The sequence below is a fragment of the Branchiostoma lanceolatum genome, chromosome 13 (genome assembly GCF_035083965.1).
Source record: "Branchiostoma lanceolatum isolate klBraLanc5 chromosome 13, klBraLanc5.hap2, whole genome shotgun sequence".
NCBI lineage: Eukaryota > Metazoa > Chordata > Leptocardii > Amphioxiformes > Branchiostomatidae > Branchiostoma > Branchiostoma lanceolatum.
Window position 1 is genome coordinate 27,631 of NC_089734.1, and position 15,812 is coordinate 43,442.

General features: G+C 48.8%; 1 protein-coding gene across 40 annotated transcripts in view; it reads left to right on the forward strand.

Annotated features, from left to right (window-relative positions):
* Positions 1-15,135, forward strand: part of LOC136447387 (E3 ubiquitin-protein ligase HECW2-like) — a 31,109-nt gene extending 15,974 nt beyond the window's left edge. For 3 of the 40 annotated variants that reach the window (XM_066446239.1, XM_066446277.1, XM_066446278.1), the window contains exons 16-34: positions 105-251; positions 750-788; positions 1,635-1,725; positions 1,937-2,033; positions 3,749-3,948; positions 4,590-4,710; positions 5,019-5,132; positions 5,325-5,477; positions 5,813-5,836; positions 6,234-6,332; positions 7,082-7,211; positions 7,530-7,676; positions 9,112-9,226; positions 9,414-9,499; positions 9,796-9,908; positions 10,664-12,479; positions 12,566-12,897; positions 12,984-13,223; positions 13,270-15,135. In XM_066446239.1, coding sequence (XP_066302336.1) covers positions 105-251; positions 750-788; positions 1,635-1,725; positions 1,937-2,033; positions 3,749-3,948; positions 4,590-4,710; positions 5,019-5,132; positions 5,325-5,477; positions 5,813-5,836; positions 6,234-6,332; positions 7,082-7,211; positions 7,530-7,676; positions 9,112-9,226; positions 9,414-9,499; positions 9,796-9,908; positions 10,664-10,775 — 1,788 coding nt within the window. In that variant the 3' untranslated portion in view covers positions 10,776-12,479; positions 12,566-12,897; positions 12,984-13,223; positions 13,270-15,135. Of the gene's footprint in view, positions 1-104; positions 252-749; positions 789-1,634; positions 1,726-1,936; positions 2,034-3,632; positions 3,668-3,748; positions 3,949-4,589; positions 4,711-5,018; positions 5,133-5,324; positions 5,523-5,812; positions 5,837-6,233; positions 6,333-7,081; positions 7,212-7,529; positions 7,768-9,111; positions 9,227-9,413; positions 9,500-9,795; positions 9,909-10,663; positions 12,480-12,537; positions 12,898-12,955; positions 13,224-13,269 lie in introns of those variants that run through there. The other 37 variants (XM_066446240.1, XM_066446244.1, XM_066446242.1 and 34 more) reach the window with 37 other exon arrangements.
* Positions 15,136-15,812: the final 677 nt, after the last annotated feature.

Below are 15,812 nucleotides of genomic sequence, written 5' to 3' on the forward strand. Positions count from 1 at the left end.
GTGTGATGTATTTTATTGATGGAATGTTAGATGTTTTTATTGATCACATTTCAGATGTTTTTTATTGATCACATTTCAGATGTTTTTTATTGATAACATTTCAGATGTTTTTTATTGATCACAACTCTCGGACGACGACGTTTATCGACCCTCGGCTGCCGTCCTCAGCTGTGCTGAGTCCGCATCACGCGCCGAGCATGGACTTCCTGCAGGTCCCAGGGTCAAGGTCACGCAGCCACAGCGCTGGCGAGGTAACCTTCTTTCCGCACTCACTCCCTCCCTCGCTCATTCACCCTCTCACACACTCCCCCACTCACTCACTCACTCACCCCTCACTCACTCACTCACTCCTCACTCACTCACTCACTCCTCACTCACTCCCTCCCTCGCTCATTCACCCTCTCACACACTCACACACTCCCCCACTCCGTCACTCACTCACTCACTCACTCACTCACTCACACCTCACTCACTCACTCACTCACTCACTCACCCACTCACTCACTCACTCACTCACTCACTCACTCTCACTCACTCACTCCTCACTCACTCACTCCTCACTCACTCCTCACTCACTCAGTCCCTTGAATTTGCTTATTCTATATGCGGTCACAGTGCTGGAAGGTAATCTCATTTAGTCGTGTAACTCATTCTAGAATGAACTTAGAAGTTAAAAGCTCAGGGTTTTTGCTGTTAGCTGTACTGTTGCATTTCATATTTCATCAAATCTTTTTTCTTGGATTTTTCAGGATGAAATCAGAAGAAGCAGCATCAACATCACAGTACGAGTAAGTTTGTCTTTTGTTGGCAAGACGTAGTCTTGGAGTCAGCGTCACTTGTTCTGCTGGTGAGACAGTGGACTATGAGTGTCTCCTTAATGTGGATAAAATCTTGTATCATAATTGTGCTGTTCAAAGATTGTAAACTAAGGAGCAAAGGCCGTAAACTGTTCCCCCTGCAGTCCCCTGTCCCTGTTGGTTACCTGGTCTCCCGTGGGTTACCTGGTCTCCCGTGGGTTACCTGGTCTCCCGTGGGTTACCTGGTCTCCCGTGGGTTACCTGGTCTCCCGTGGGTTACCTGTTCTCGTGGGTAACATGTCACCATGGGTTACCTGTTCTCCTTGTGGGTAACCTGTTCTCCCCATGGGTTACCTGTTCTCGTGGGTTGCCTGGTCTCCTGTGGGTTACCTGGTCTCCCGTGGGTTACCTGTTCTCCTCGTGGGTTACCTGGTCTCCCGTGGGTTACCTGGTCTCCCGTGGGTTACCTGTTCTCGTGGGTTACCTGGTCTCCCATGGGTTACCTGTTCTCCCTGTGGGTTACCTGTTCTCCCCATGGGTTACCTGTTCTCGTGGGTTACCTGGTCTCCCGTGGGTTACCTGGTCTCCCGTGGGTTACCTGTTCTCCCGTGGGTTACCTGGTCTCCCCGTGGGTTACCTGTTCTCCTCGTGGGTTACCTGGTCTCCCGTGGGTTACCTGTTCTCCTCGTGGGTTACCTGGTCTCCTGTGGGTTACCTGTTCTCCTCGTGGGTAACATGTCACCATGGGTTACCTGTTCTCCTTGTGGGTTACCTGTTCTCCCCATGGGTTACCTGTTCTCCCCTTGGGTTAACCGCTGCCATGTTTACCCCCTGCAGGCCCCCGTCCCCCCTCCCCGGCCGCGGGAAACGCTGACCCGGTCGCTGGGCTCGGGTTACTCTGCGCAGCCGGCAGCCGACGTTCCTCTCGGTGAGTCCAGCTGGTTCTGTTTACGGCTTAAACTTTGTTAATTGTTACTGTTTTAATCGGGGAGTCCAATTGTTTGTAATGTTTGGTTTGTTAGTTGTTTATGCTTCTCTACGCGAGTCACGCTGTTTCTGTTTGTTGTTTAGTATGTTTTTCCGGGAGAGTCTTAGATCTGTGATACAAACAAACAAAAAGTCTTGTTTTTCTCCGCCAGCCTACAGCGACAAGGTGGTCGCCTTCCTGCGCCAGTCCAGCATCCTGGACGTCCTGAGGGAAAAACAGCCGGCGTTCGCCTCCAACACTCTCTTAAAGTAAGTACACCCCCCACACACAGCACCCCCCCACACACAGCACCCCCCCACACACACAGCACACACCCCACACACAGCACACACACCCCACACAGCCGGCGTTCGCCTCCAACACTCTCTTAAAGTAAGTACACCCCCCCCACACACAGCACACACACCCCTCCCACACAGCACACACCCCACACACAGCCGGCGTTCGCCTCCAACACTCTCTTAAAGTAAGTACACCCCCCCCACACAGCACACACCCCCCCCCACACACGGCACACACCCCACACACAGCCGGCGTTCGCCTCCAACACTCTCTTAAAGTAAGTACACCCCCCACACAGCACACCCCCCCCACACACGGCACACCCCCCACACACAGCCGGCGTTCGCCTCCAACACTCTCTTAAAGTAAGTACACACCCCCCCCCACACAGCACACACCCCACACACAGCACACACCGCACACACAGCACACACCCCACACACAGCACACACCCCCCACACACACACAGCACACCCCCCACACACAGCACACCCCCCCACACAGCACACACCCCACACACAGCACACACACCCCACACAGCACACACCCCACACAGCACACCCCCCACACACAGCACACACCCCCACACAGCACACACCCCACACACAGCACACACCCCACACACAGCACACACCCCACACAGCACACACCCCACACAGCACACACCCCACACAGCACACCCCCCACACACAGCACACCCCCCCACACACACAGCACACGCCCCACACAGCACACACCCCACACAGCACACACCCCACACAGCACACCCCCCACACACAGCACACCCCCCCACACAGCACACACCCCACACACAGCACACACCCCACACACAGCACACCCCACACACAGCACACACCCCACACAGCACACACCCCACACAGCACACCCCACACAGCACACCCCACACACACAGCACACCCCCCCCACACAGCACACACCCCACACACAGCACACACCCCACACACAGCACACACCCCACACAGCACACACCCCACACAGCACACACCCCACACAGCACACACCCCACACACAGCACCCCCCCCCCCCCCACACACACACACACACAGCACACCCCCCCCCACACAGCACACACCCCCACACAGCACACACCCCACACACAGCACACACACCCCACACAGCACACACAGCACACACCCCACACACAGCACCCCCCCCCCCCCCCCCCACACAGCACACACCCCACACACAGCACACACCCCACACACAGCACACCCCACACACAGCACACCCCACACACAGCACACACCCCACACAGCACACACCCCACACACAGCACACACCCCACACACAGCACACACCCCACACACAGCACACACCCCACACAGCACACACCCCACACACAGCACACACAGCACACAGCACACACCCCACACAGCACACACAGCACACCCCCACACACAGCACACAGCACACACCCCACACAGCACACACCCCACACACAGCCGTCGTTCGCCTCCAACTCTCTTAAAGTAAGTACACCTGCAGTAGGACGGGTCAGGGTTAGTACAGGACTGGTACACTGATAACACTTGCCCACCCTGCAGGGAGAAGATTAACGTGATCCGTAACGAGGGGACAGGTTAGGGTGGGGGTTAGTACAGCGGGATGGGTCAGGGTTAGTACAGGACTGGTACACTGATAACACTTGCCCACCCTGCAGGGAGAAGATTAACGTGATCCGTAACGAGGGCACAGCGGCGCTGGAGCGTCTGGCGGACGACGTGGACCTGATCATCCTGCTGAGCCTGTTCGAGACCGAGATCATGTCGTTTGTGCCGCCCGCGCAACACGTGCAGACCCACGCTGACAGGGCGTACTCCCCACGTGGGTCACCTCAGGCATCTCCCCAGGCCTCCCCAGGTAAGGTCAAACTCCCAACATGGGTCACCATAGGACTCCCCAGGTAAGGGCCTACTCCTTACATGGGTCACTACAGGCCTCCGCAGGTAAGGTCAAACTCCCCACGTGGGTCACCACAGGCCTCCCAGGTAAGGGCCTACTCCCAATATGGGTCACTACAGGCCTCCCAGGTAAGGGCCTACTCCAATATGGGTCGCTACAGGCCTCCCAGGTAAGGGCCTACTCCCAATATGGGTCGCTACAGGCCTCCCGGGTAAGGGCCTACTCCCAATATGGGTCACTACAGGCCTCCCGAGGTAAGGTCAAACTCCCCACGTGGGTCACCACAGGCCTCCCAGGTAAGAGCCTACTCCCAATATGGGTCACTATAGGCCTCCCAGGTAAGGGCCTACTCCCAATATGGGTCACTACAGGCCTCCCAGGTAAGGGCCTACTCCCCATAGCATCATTCTGTTCTGAACTGTAGTCAGATTTGCAGGTTTCAATAAAACCAAGTGGAAACTGGATTTTTCAGGTTTGCATGCAGTAGTGTTTCATGTGCAGGTTCAAATTGACTCAAAGTGGAAACTGGATTTTTCAGGTTTACAGTAGAGTTTGATGTGCAGGTTCAATTGACACAAAGTGGAAACTGGATTTTTCAGGTTTGCAGCGCGCCAATGCCAGAGCACCAGCCCCATACAGGAGAGACTTTGAGTCAAAACTGAGGAACTTCTACAGAAAACTGGAGTCGAAGGGCTACGGACAGGGACCGGGCAAGCTGAAGTGAGTACAGTCCTCAATTACAGCAAACAAACAGTTCTGAAGCTGTCCATTGTTGAGGTGTCTGCTGCAGAATTTGTCCCTATCAAGACTAGGAAACTTGTGTTCGTTAATAAGATTTCCCAGTAGTGGCTAGTGCATGCATCCTAGGGATGATAGTGATGATGACGATGATGATGATGCTGTCCCTCCATAGTGATGATGATGATGATGACGATAGCGATGATGATGATGATGACGATAGTGATGATGATGATGATGACTGAAGATGATGGTTACAATGGTGATGATGGCGTCCCTTCCTCCCGCAGGTTGAACATCAGAAGAGACCATCTTCTTTCCGACACCTTCAACAAAATCATGGGCACCACAAAACGGGACCTGCAGCGGAACAAACTCTATGTTACCTTCGTGGGGGAGGAGGGGTAAGTAGGGGAGGGGTAATTAGGGGAGGAGGTAAGTAGGGGGTGGGGGTTAGTTGTGGCGGGTGTTTTGGGGGTAAATACATGAAGGAGCCGGTTAAGTAGGTTAGACTACAGTTGTCTACTATGATATATCATTAGTACCTGGCCAGTGTTCTGGTCTGAACTCCAACATATTCCATGCTCCTCCCTTAGGCTGGACTACGGCGGCCCGTCACGGGAGTTTTTCTTCCTGCTGTCCCGAGAACTGTTCAACCCGTACTACGGCCTGTTCGAGTACTCCGCTAACGACCAGTACACGGTCCAGGTCAGCCCCATGTCAGCCTTCGTGGACAACGCACACGACTGGTGAGCATCGATATTCCCCTAACCCTAACCCAACGCACACGACTGGTGAGGAACCTTTGCTGCCATTTTAGTTCTATCAGTATAATCACAATCTTTTAGAATGATCACGAAATATAGACTACCAAGAAAAAAAGGTAAAGTAGACTGAAACTCTGTCTGCCTGACGTTTCAACTTTCTCACTTTTTCTTGGAAATACAAATTCCTTTTTGAACACGTCCTTGGTGAGTGTCATGTAAGTTGCGTGACCTTAGAGAGACATGAAAGTTACATGAATTGTCAGTTTATTTCTTTTATCACTTCTCTTTTTAGACTTTCTGTTTGTTATCATTTTCAGTCGATGGAAAGTCCCTTACCCCTGGTGAGTTGTGTGTTTTTTTGGGTTTTTTTCTTGCTTCTTTCCTTCCTACAGCGAATCTCTTTTTCTTCTGTTGATGAATAAACTATGCTCATTGCTGTTTTTGGATGGTTTGAGTTTTTTCCTTTACTTTCACACCTGTCTGCAGATGCTTTCTTAAATCCACTTGGAAGGAGGTAGAAAAGGTAGTGAAACCTTGTACCTGGTCCATATGGAGGTAACGATAGTGTAACATATCCCTGTACAGTACATGTCCCTGTACAGTACATATCCCTGTACAGTACATATCCCTGTACAGTACATAATCCATGTGCAGTACATATCCCTGTACAGTACATATCCCTGTACAGTACATATCCTTGTAGCGTTGCATGCTTGCTGACTGCGTGGTGCGTTTCAGGTTCAGGTTCAGTGGGCGGATCCTGGGCCTGGCCCTGATACATCAGTACCTGTTAGATGCCTTCTTCACCAGACCCTTCTACAAGGCCCTGCTCAGAACGTGAGTATGGAACTGCAAACATAACTTATATATATATGTGTGTGTGTGTGGTGTGTGTGTGTGTTTGTGTTTGTATTTACTTACACTGCTGCCCCCCTCCCCACAGTTGACTTTGAGGGAGTTTCTGTTCTGTTACTTTCCTGCTGCCCCCCTCCCCACAGTTGACCTTGAGGGAGTTTCTGTTCTGGTGCCCCCCTCCCCACAGTTGACCTTGAGGGAGCTTCTGTTCTGTACTTTCCTGCTGCCCCCCTCCCCACAGTTGACCTTGAGGGAGCTTCTGTTCTGTATTTACACTGCTGCCCCCTCCCCACAGTTGACCTTGAGGGAGTTTCTGTTCTGTACTTCCCTGCTGCCCCCTCCCCACAGTTGACCTTGAGGGAGTTTCTGTTCTGTCTTTACACTGCTGCCCCCCCGCCCCACAGTTGACCTTGAGGGAGCTTCTGTTCTGTATTTACACTGCTGCCCCCTCCCCACAGTTGACTTTGAGGGAGTTTCTGTTCTGTACTTCCCTGCTGCCCCCTCCCCACAGTTGACCTTGAGGGAGTTTCTGTTCTGTCTTTACACTGCTGCCCCCCCGCCCCACAGTTGACCTTGAGGGAGCTTCTGTTCTGTATTTACCCTGCTGCCCCCCTCCCCACAGTTGACTTTGAGGGAGTTTCTGTTCTGTACTTCCCTGCTCCCCCCTCCCCACAGTTGACCTTGAGGGAGTTTCTGTTCTGTATTTACACTGCTGCCCCCCCGCCCCACAGGCCATGTGACATCAACGACCTTCAGGCCGTGGATGAGGAGTTCTATGCGTCGCTGCAGTGGATCAAGGACAACGACATCACGGACATCCTGGAGCTGACCTTCAGTGTGGATGAGGAGGTTTTTGGACAGGTCAGCTTCAGACTGCATGAGAAGAGACAAATAATGTTGCTTATAGTTTATGCAGAGAGGAAAAACTGCTGCTGTTATTTGCTTCTCTTTTACAGTTTGTTTTCCTCTGATTTGGAACAAGACGTCTATCGCTCACCAGACACGCACGCTTCTGTCAGGACGATAACCCCTGCTTGTTGAAAATAGCTAGGAAAAATACCCATACAATGACCCTGTGAATACGGTACATACATGTAGCATCTGTCTCTGTCAAGACCAGTGAAGGGTTAGCTCTTCAGTTTGTTGAGTTCATTCAAATTGTTTCCCATTCTATTGCAGGTGACGGAACGCGAGCTGATCACGAATGGGAAAAACGTTCCTGTGACGGAGAAGAACAAGATGAACTACATCGAGCGGGTGGTGAAGTGGCGGCTGGAGAGGGGCGTGGCTGAGCAGACCGAGAGCCTCGTCAGGGGCTTCTACGAGGTACAGCCTCATCATCATCTGTCACTTACCTGTCACACAACAGACATGTCAATCACACAGCCCACAGAGCCTCATCAGGGGCTTCTACGAGGTACAGCATCATCATCATCATCTACTTCATCAGCATCTGTCACTTAGTCTAGTCAGCTAGTCTGTCACTTAAGCTAGTCAGGGAGCTCTGGGTGATTGACATGTCTGTTGTTTGACAGGTGACTGACATGTCTGTTGTGACAGGTGATTGACATGTCTGTTGTTTGACAGGTGATTGACATGTCTGTTTTGATAGGTGATTGACATGTCTGTTGTGACAGGTGATTGACATGTCTGTTTTGACAGGTGATTGACATGTCTGTTTTGACAGGTGACTGACATGTCTGTTTTGACAGGTGATTGACAGGTCTGTTTTGACAGGTGACTGACATGTCTGTTGTGACAGGTGATTGACATGTCTGTTGTGACAGGTGACTGACATGTCTGTTTTGACAGGTGATTGACGTGTCTGTTGTTTGACAGGTGACTGACATGCCTGTTGTGACAGGTGATTGACATGTCTGTTGTGACAGGTGATTGACATGTCTCTTGTGACAGGTGATTGACATGTCTGTTGTGACAGGTGATTGACATGTCTCTTGTGACAGGTGATTGACATGTCTGTTGTGACAGGTGATTGACATGTCTGTTTTGACAGGTGACTGACATGTCTGTTTTGACAGGTGATTGACAGGTCTGTTTTGACAGGTGATTGACATGTCTGTTGTGACAGGTGATTGACATGTCTGTTGTGACAGGTGACTGACATGTCTGTTTTGACAGGTGATTGACGTGTCTGTTGTTTGACAGGTGACTGACATGTCTGTTTTGACAGGTGATTGACATGTCTGTTGTTTGACAGGTGATTGACATGTCTGTTTTGACAGGTGATTGACATGTCTGTTGTGACAGGTGATTGACATGTCTGTTTTGACAGGTGATTGACATGTCTGTTGTTTGACAGGTGATTGACATGTCTGTTGTGACAGGTGATTGACATGTCTGTTTTGACAGGTGATTGACATGTCTGTTGTTTGACAGGTGATTGACATGTCTGTTTTGACAGGTGATTGACGTGTCTGTTGTTTGACAGGTGACTGACATGTCTGTTTTGACAGGTGATTGACGTGTCTGTTGTTTGACAGGTGACTGACATGTCTGTTTTGACAGGTGATTGACATGTCTGTTGTTTGACAGGTGATTGACATGTCTGTTGTTTGACAGGTGATTGACATGTCTGTTGTTTGACAGGTGATTGACATGTCTGTTGTTTGACAGGTAATTGACATGTCTGTTGTTTGACAGGTGATTGACATGTCTGTTGTGACAGGTGATTGACATGTCTGTTGTGACAGGTGATTGACATGTCTGTTGTGACAGGTGATTGACATGTCTGTTGTGACAGGTGATTGACACCCGCCTGGTGTCGGTGTTTGATGCCCGGGAGCTGGAGCTGGTGATCGCCGGGACCGCTGAGATCGACATTGTGGACTGGAGGAAAAACACGGAATACCGATCAGGTGAGCTGACCTGTCACCAAGACAACTGTTTGTTGACCTGCAAGTTACCTCCACTACTATTTGTTGTTCTGGGTTTTACCATAATAACTCTTTATTGTTCTGCATGTTACCATGACTGCTGTTTGTTCTGCATGTTACCATGACTGCTGTTGTTCTGCATGTTACCATGACTGCTGTTGTTCTGCAGGTTACCATGACCGCCACCCTGTGATCCAGTGGTTCTGGACGGCCGTCGAGAGGTTTGATAACGAGAGGAGACTTCGACTCCTGCAGGTGGGACTTTCGCTTTCTCACAACGTCTACAGTTTTCACTTTTGCTTTCTCACAACGTCTCCAGTTTTTCACATATTTTCCTAAGATTTCCATGTTATTTCCGAAGTTTTCCATGTTGTATCTCCAGTTTTCCATGTTGTTTCTCCAGTTTTCCATGTTGTATCTCCAGTTTTCCATGTTGTTTCTCCAGTTTTCCATGTTGCATCTCCAGTTTTCCATGTTGCATCTCCAGTTTTCCATGTTGTTTCTCCAGTTTTCCATGTTGTTTCTGCAATATTCCATGTTATTTTCCCCAGTTTGTGACCGGGACGTCCAGTATCCCGTACGAGGGTTTCGCGGCGCTGCGCGGCAGCAACGGACCCCGCAAGTTCTGCATAGAGAAGTGGGGCAAGATTTCTGCACTGCCAAGGTGAGAGGTCACTACTGTGAATAGAACTATTATATAGAAGGCTATTCAATTTTTTTCTGTCGCTTTCCTTTAACATGTGACCTTTCAATGACCTCTGCTAGCCTTAAATTTTTTTAAATAGAAATATTCCCACATGCTTTTGGAACATGTCCCAGTGACCTGCCATGACCCATGCATGTAGCAATCCTGGTTAGATAACTCTGGAACATTCTCACAGCCCGTTTGAACTTGACCTTAGTAACCCCCCCCTCGCAGAACATTCTCACAGCCCCTATGAACTTGACCCTGGGAAACCCAGGAACATTCTCTTAGACTGTGTGAACTTGACCTTGTCCACACTTCGGCATGGCGACAGTTGGGTGTGAGAGCTGCACTCCTTCCTCTGTCCTCACGTAACCGACATTACCCAGAACTAGAACCTGCCCTACAGCGAGCTGCAGGGTGAAACCTGACACCCTGTGTAACCTGACACCCTGTTGTGTAACCTGACATCCTGTTGTGCAACCTGACACCCCCTGTTGTGTAACCTGACACCCCCTGTTGTGTAACCTGACACCCCTGTTGTGTTACAGAGCCCACACCTGTTTTAACCGGCTGGACTGGACCTGCCCCCGTACCCGAGCTACGCCAAGCTGTAACCAGTTAACCTGACACCCCTGTTGTGTAACCTGACACCCCTGTTGTGTAACCTGACACCCCCTGTTGTGTAACCTGACACCCCTGTTGTGTAACCTGACACCCCTGTTGTGTTACAGAGCCCACACCTGCTTTAACCGGCTGGACCTGCCCCCGTACCCGAGCTACGCCATGCTGTATGAGAAGCTGATCATCGCTGTGGAGGAGACCAGCACCTTCGGCATGGAGTGAGTACCCGGCCCGGCAAGGCGGTTACCCGGCAGCCGAGCGGTTTTTGCTGGTTTGACGGGGCAGACCTGAAACTGTCCTGCTGACTCTTAACGACCAGCTGGGAGGAGAACCGTTTTGCTTGGTGTAGCTGTAAGCTGATACTGCAAGCCTCTACCTGATGCAGCTGTGAGTGGAAATCTGACACCAGCCAAGCTGAGATGTGTAACCTGAGATGTGCTCCAGCTGTAAGAATAGCAGCATCCTCTGCAGCTGGGAGCAGACTTGTGCCACCTGTACAGCCTTCTGTGAAAATATATGTGTAAAGCCATGTGTTCTGCTGAAACTGTCCTCAATACACAACCTGGGTCAGCTGTGAGAGAACTCCTGCCACCTGATACAGCAGCAGCCAATCACAGATCAGGATACAGCAGCAGCCAATCACAGATCGGGATACAACAGCAGCCAATCACAGATCAGGATACAGCAGCAGCCAATCACAGATCAGGATACAGCAGCAGCCAATCACAGATCAGGATACAGCAGCAGCCAATCATCAATCAGGATACAGCAGCCAATCACAAATCACAGATCAGGAAACATTTTTTCATCCAATCAGAAACTCAGAAACAGGCTGTATACCTGAGGCCATGTGATTGGCTGATGACCTGTCAGGTGGGCAGTGGTTCTCTCACACAGCTGATCAGTCGTGCAATAAACCAGGCAAGGTCGTGACCTTAAGCTCCCTTGTGTGGATTAGCCTGTCAGAACTTGTTTGTTTGTTTGTTTGTTTGTTGTTCTATGTAAAGCATATATTCCAAGCCTTCATCAGTACAACATGAACTACTTAAAGCAGTATAAGAATTGAGAATTCTTCTGAGTCTAATTTTCATTATGGGATAGAGACAATATCAGTTTGGAGAAAACTGATGAGCTTTGTTTTACGTACTGACACAAGTGCAAGGTCATGCTCTACGTACTGACACAAGTGCAAGGTCGTATTCTACGTACTGACACAAGTGCAAGGCCGTGTTTTATGTACTGACACAAGTGCAAGGCCGTGTTCTAACCCACACCAGACACCAGCCCAGTGCTTCACAGTAAGCCGGTACAGTTGTGTCTGTAGGCACGGTCCAGGTGTGGCCATTTGTGCAATATGTACCTGTACAGTCCGGGGCAGGCAATAGCAACTTTGTGGAATGTTTCTCAAAATTTTAAGGAAAAAAATGAGCCATGAAAGAAATTAAGTGGATAACTTACCCTGTAGTCATAGAAAGGGACATGAAATTAATGTTACTGTTGTTGTTTGTTCTGTCTAAGATTGCACAGAAATTTCTTCAAGATTGTAAAAAATATTTTAAGCAGGCGGTTTTGAAACCTTGAGGTGGCGAGGCCTTAGATATTTGGAGAACCTACCAGCCAACAAAGTGTCCGCAGGGGTGATCGGGTTACACTCTGTAAAACAACCAGGGCTCCATGGAGGTGATTGGGTTAGACTCTGTAAAACAACCGGGTCTCCATGGAGGTGATCGGGTTAGACTCTGTAAAACAACCAGGTCTCCATGGAGGTGATTGGGTTAGACTCTGTAAAGCAACCAGGTCTCCATGGAGGTGATCGGGTTAGACTCTGTAAAACAACCAGGTCTCCGTGGAGGTGATCGGGTTAGACTCTGTAAAACAGGCAGGTCTCCTTGGAGGTGATTGTGTTGGACTCTGTAAAACAACCAGGTCTTCTTGCAATTGGAGGTGAATGGGTTGGACTCTGTAAGACCAAGTCTCCATGGAGGTGATCGGGTTGGACTCTGTAAGACCAGGTCTCCTTGGAGGTGATTGGGTTGGACTCTGTAAGACCAGGTCTCCATGGAGGTGATTGGGTTGGACTCTGTAAGACCAGGTCTCCATGGAGGTGATTGGGTTGGACTCTGTAAGACCAGGTCTCCATGGAGGTGATTGGGTTGGACTCTGTAAGACCAGGTCTCCATGGAGGTGATTGGGTTAGACTCTGTAAAGCAACCAGGTCTCCATGGAGGTGATCGGGTTAGACTCTGTAAAACAACCAGGTCTCCGTGGAGGTGATCGGGTTAGACTCTGTAAAACAGGCAGGTCTCCTTGGAGGTGATTGTGTTGGACTCTGTAAAACAACCAGGTCTTCTTGCAATTGGAGGTGAATGGGTTGGACTCTGTAAGACCAAGTCTCCATGGAGGTGATCGGGTTGGACTCTGTAAGACCAGGTCTCCTTGGAGGTGATTGGGTTGGACTCTGTAAGACCAGGTCTCCATGGAGGTGATTGGGTTGGACTCTGTAAGACCAGGTCTCCATGGAGGTGATTGGGTTGGACTCTGTAAGACCAGGTCTCCATGGAGGTGATTGGGTTGGACTCTGTAAGACCAGGTCTCCATGGAGGTGATTGGGTTGGACTCTGTAAGACCAGGTCTCCTTGGAGGTGATTGGGTTGGACTCTGTAAGACCAGGTCTCCTTGCAATTGGAGGTGATTTGGTTGGACTCTGTAAGACCAGGTCTCCTTGGAGGTGATTGGGTTGGACTCTGTAAGACCAGGCCTCCATGGAGGTGATTGTGTAAAACAGGCAGGGAATAGCAATGCTGGCTAGGCCATGCAGTTGCCTGTAGAGTTCAGAGGTCGTCATGCAGATGTCACGACGTCATGTGCTTCTTACTACAGAATATTTCCTGCACTTCTGAAGCAGGGTGGCCATGTATAATAGGTGATGATGATGATGATAATTATAGGTGATGATGATAATTATGATAATGCATTCTTCCTTCCAGCTTTAAGTATCAAGTGCAGCAATTTGCAATGATGAAATATCCAAGGCACTATTCCTGTAAAATTGAAAATTATGGCCTTGCTGCAAGATTTGTTTTATTCTCAATGTAAAGTGATGCATTTTATTCTATAAATGTGATGTAAAAGATATGAAAGTGACTATAGAAATGTGTTATCCTGTTGCAATGGACTGAAGATGTACATTCTATCATTCCTAACTAATTCCTAATGAACTGCTAGCGATTGTTATATATACACCATGTAAGATGCCTGCTCTAGTTAACCTGTGCTAGTGGGTCTATGATCTTTGTCAGATGCTCCAGCTCCTTATAAACTTCAACTTTCACTGGGCAAACAGGCAGTCTCCAAGCAGGGGTGTGGTTGGAAAATTAGAACAATTTCTACTATGCTGGGATCGGTTGTGCGACAGAAAACTGAGACAATTTTCCTTCCCCACATCTGCTTGGAGGTTGCAGTCTGACCACAGATCCAGGTTTCAACACTTTGTAAAATCCAGTCTCAATGAAAAACACACTAGAAATGTGAAATCCTGTCTCAATGAAAAATACTATTTCTATCCTGCAGTTAGTCTAAGGGTACTGCAACAACCATGCAACAACCGCTGCAAATGTCTGCAGGACCTTTTGAAGCCTATTTTGCAGTAATAAATTACCAGCTTATGTTATATTATATCATATTATATTATATGATAAATTAGTGTTGATTCCGTCATTTTCCCATGTTTTTTGTGTCAAATCAATCCAGAATGCTGCTGCTAAATCAATGATGTAACTCTGACTCTGAAAATATTATGTGCTTCTGTATCTGTACTGTATGGCTGGTATAGCCACCCTTCTGCGTAACACACCAGCTTCTGTATCTGTATAACCGGTATAGCCACCCTTCTGCGTATTAAACAGTCAACAGCCTCTGTATCTGTATAGCTGGTATAACCGCCCTTCGGTGTATCTGTATAGCCGGTATAACAGCCCTTCGGTGTAACACACCAGCTTCTGTATCTGTATAGCCGGTATAACTGCCCTTCGGCGTAACACATCAGCTTCTGTATCTAACTATACCAAATATAACCGCCCTTCTGTGTAACGCAGCATCTATATCTGTATAGCCGGTATAACTGCCATTTGGCATAAAACACCAGCTACAAGTTGCTAATGTGGAAAGGGAAAGGTTTTTGTTTTTGTTTATACCTGCATGTCAGACGCAGAGGAGAACTTTTCTGCACCGAATTTACTCACTTCCATGTACGCTATGAGACACTCTGTGCGATTGGTCGTTTTACTGACTACCATTACTCTATGAGACACCCTGTGTGATAGGTCGTTTTACTGACTACCATGTACGCTATGAGACACTCTGTGCGATTGGTCGTTTTACTGACTACTATTTACTCTATGAGACACCCTGTGTAATTGGTCGTTTTACTGACTACCATTTACTCTATGAGACACCCTGTGCGATTGCATTGTGCTGACCTCTGACCTGATGTCACAGAAATTTGAAGAGCAAAGTAGATTTTACACCGGAGATGCTGATTGGTTGATTTTCAATGTTATGAAACATAAACTGCCCAGTACTATCACGTGTTTAGATGTCTTATTGTACTTCCTTATATGGTAATAAGTTAAACTTTAATCAGGTTCAGGTTCAACCTAGTTTTATGACAACAAAAATCTAACATGCTCTTCATTCAACGATCCGCTAATTCTGACAAAAATCTAACATGCTCTTCATTCAACGATCCGCTAATTCTGACAAAAATCTAACATGCTCTTCATTCAACGATCCGCTTATACTGAGACTGACGCAAAGTTGTGAAAAGTCTGAATCATCAGCTTGAACACCAGGGTACGCTGGCGGGCTGCTGTTGTGCTGCGGGTTATCAGCTATGAGTTCATAAGAATGGTGTAGCATTTGGTCATGGAAACCATATCGGACCCGTATCGCCCCGTCCCCACCCAAGCGCTAGATATATCGTTACCGTAGTCATGTCAAATATTTCCGATGAGAATATTTTCAGCTCGCCCAAAATAGCATCATTTCCTATAATGGTTTTCACTTCTATTCTGGGTCACGTTTGACTCAACTGAACAGAATTAACCGCTTTCGTGTCAATTATAGCAGCGTGACAAAGGGCGAATGTATGGCTGGCAAACCCCGAATGAGTCACCTGTATGCAGTTCGGATCATTGTCGCTAGACGGCTTACTATTTAAACTTTCCCGCGGTCAGGAATGTTTTTGACTATACCAACAAC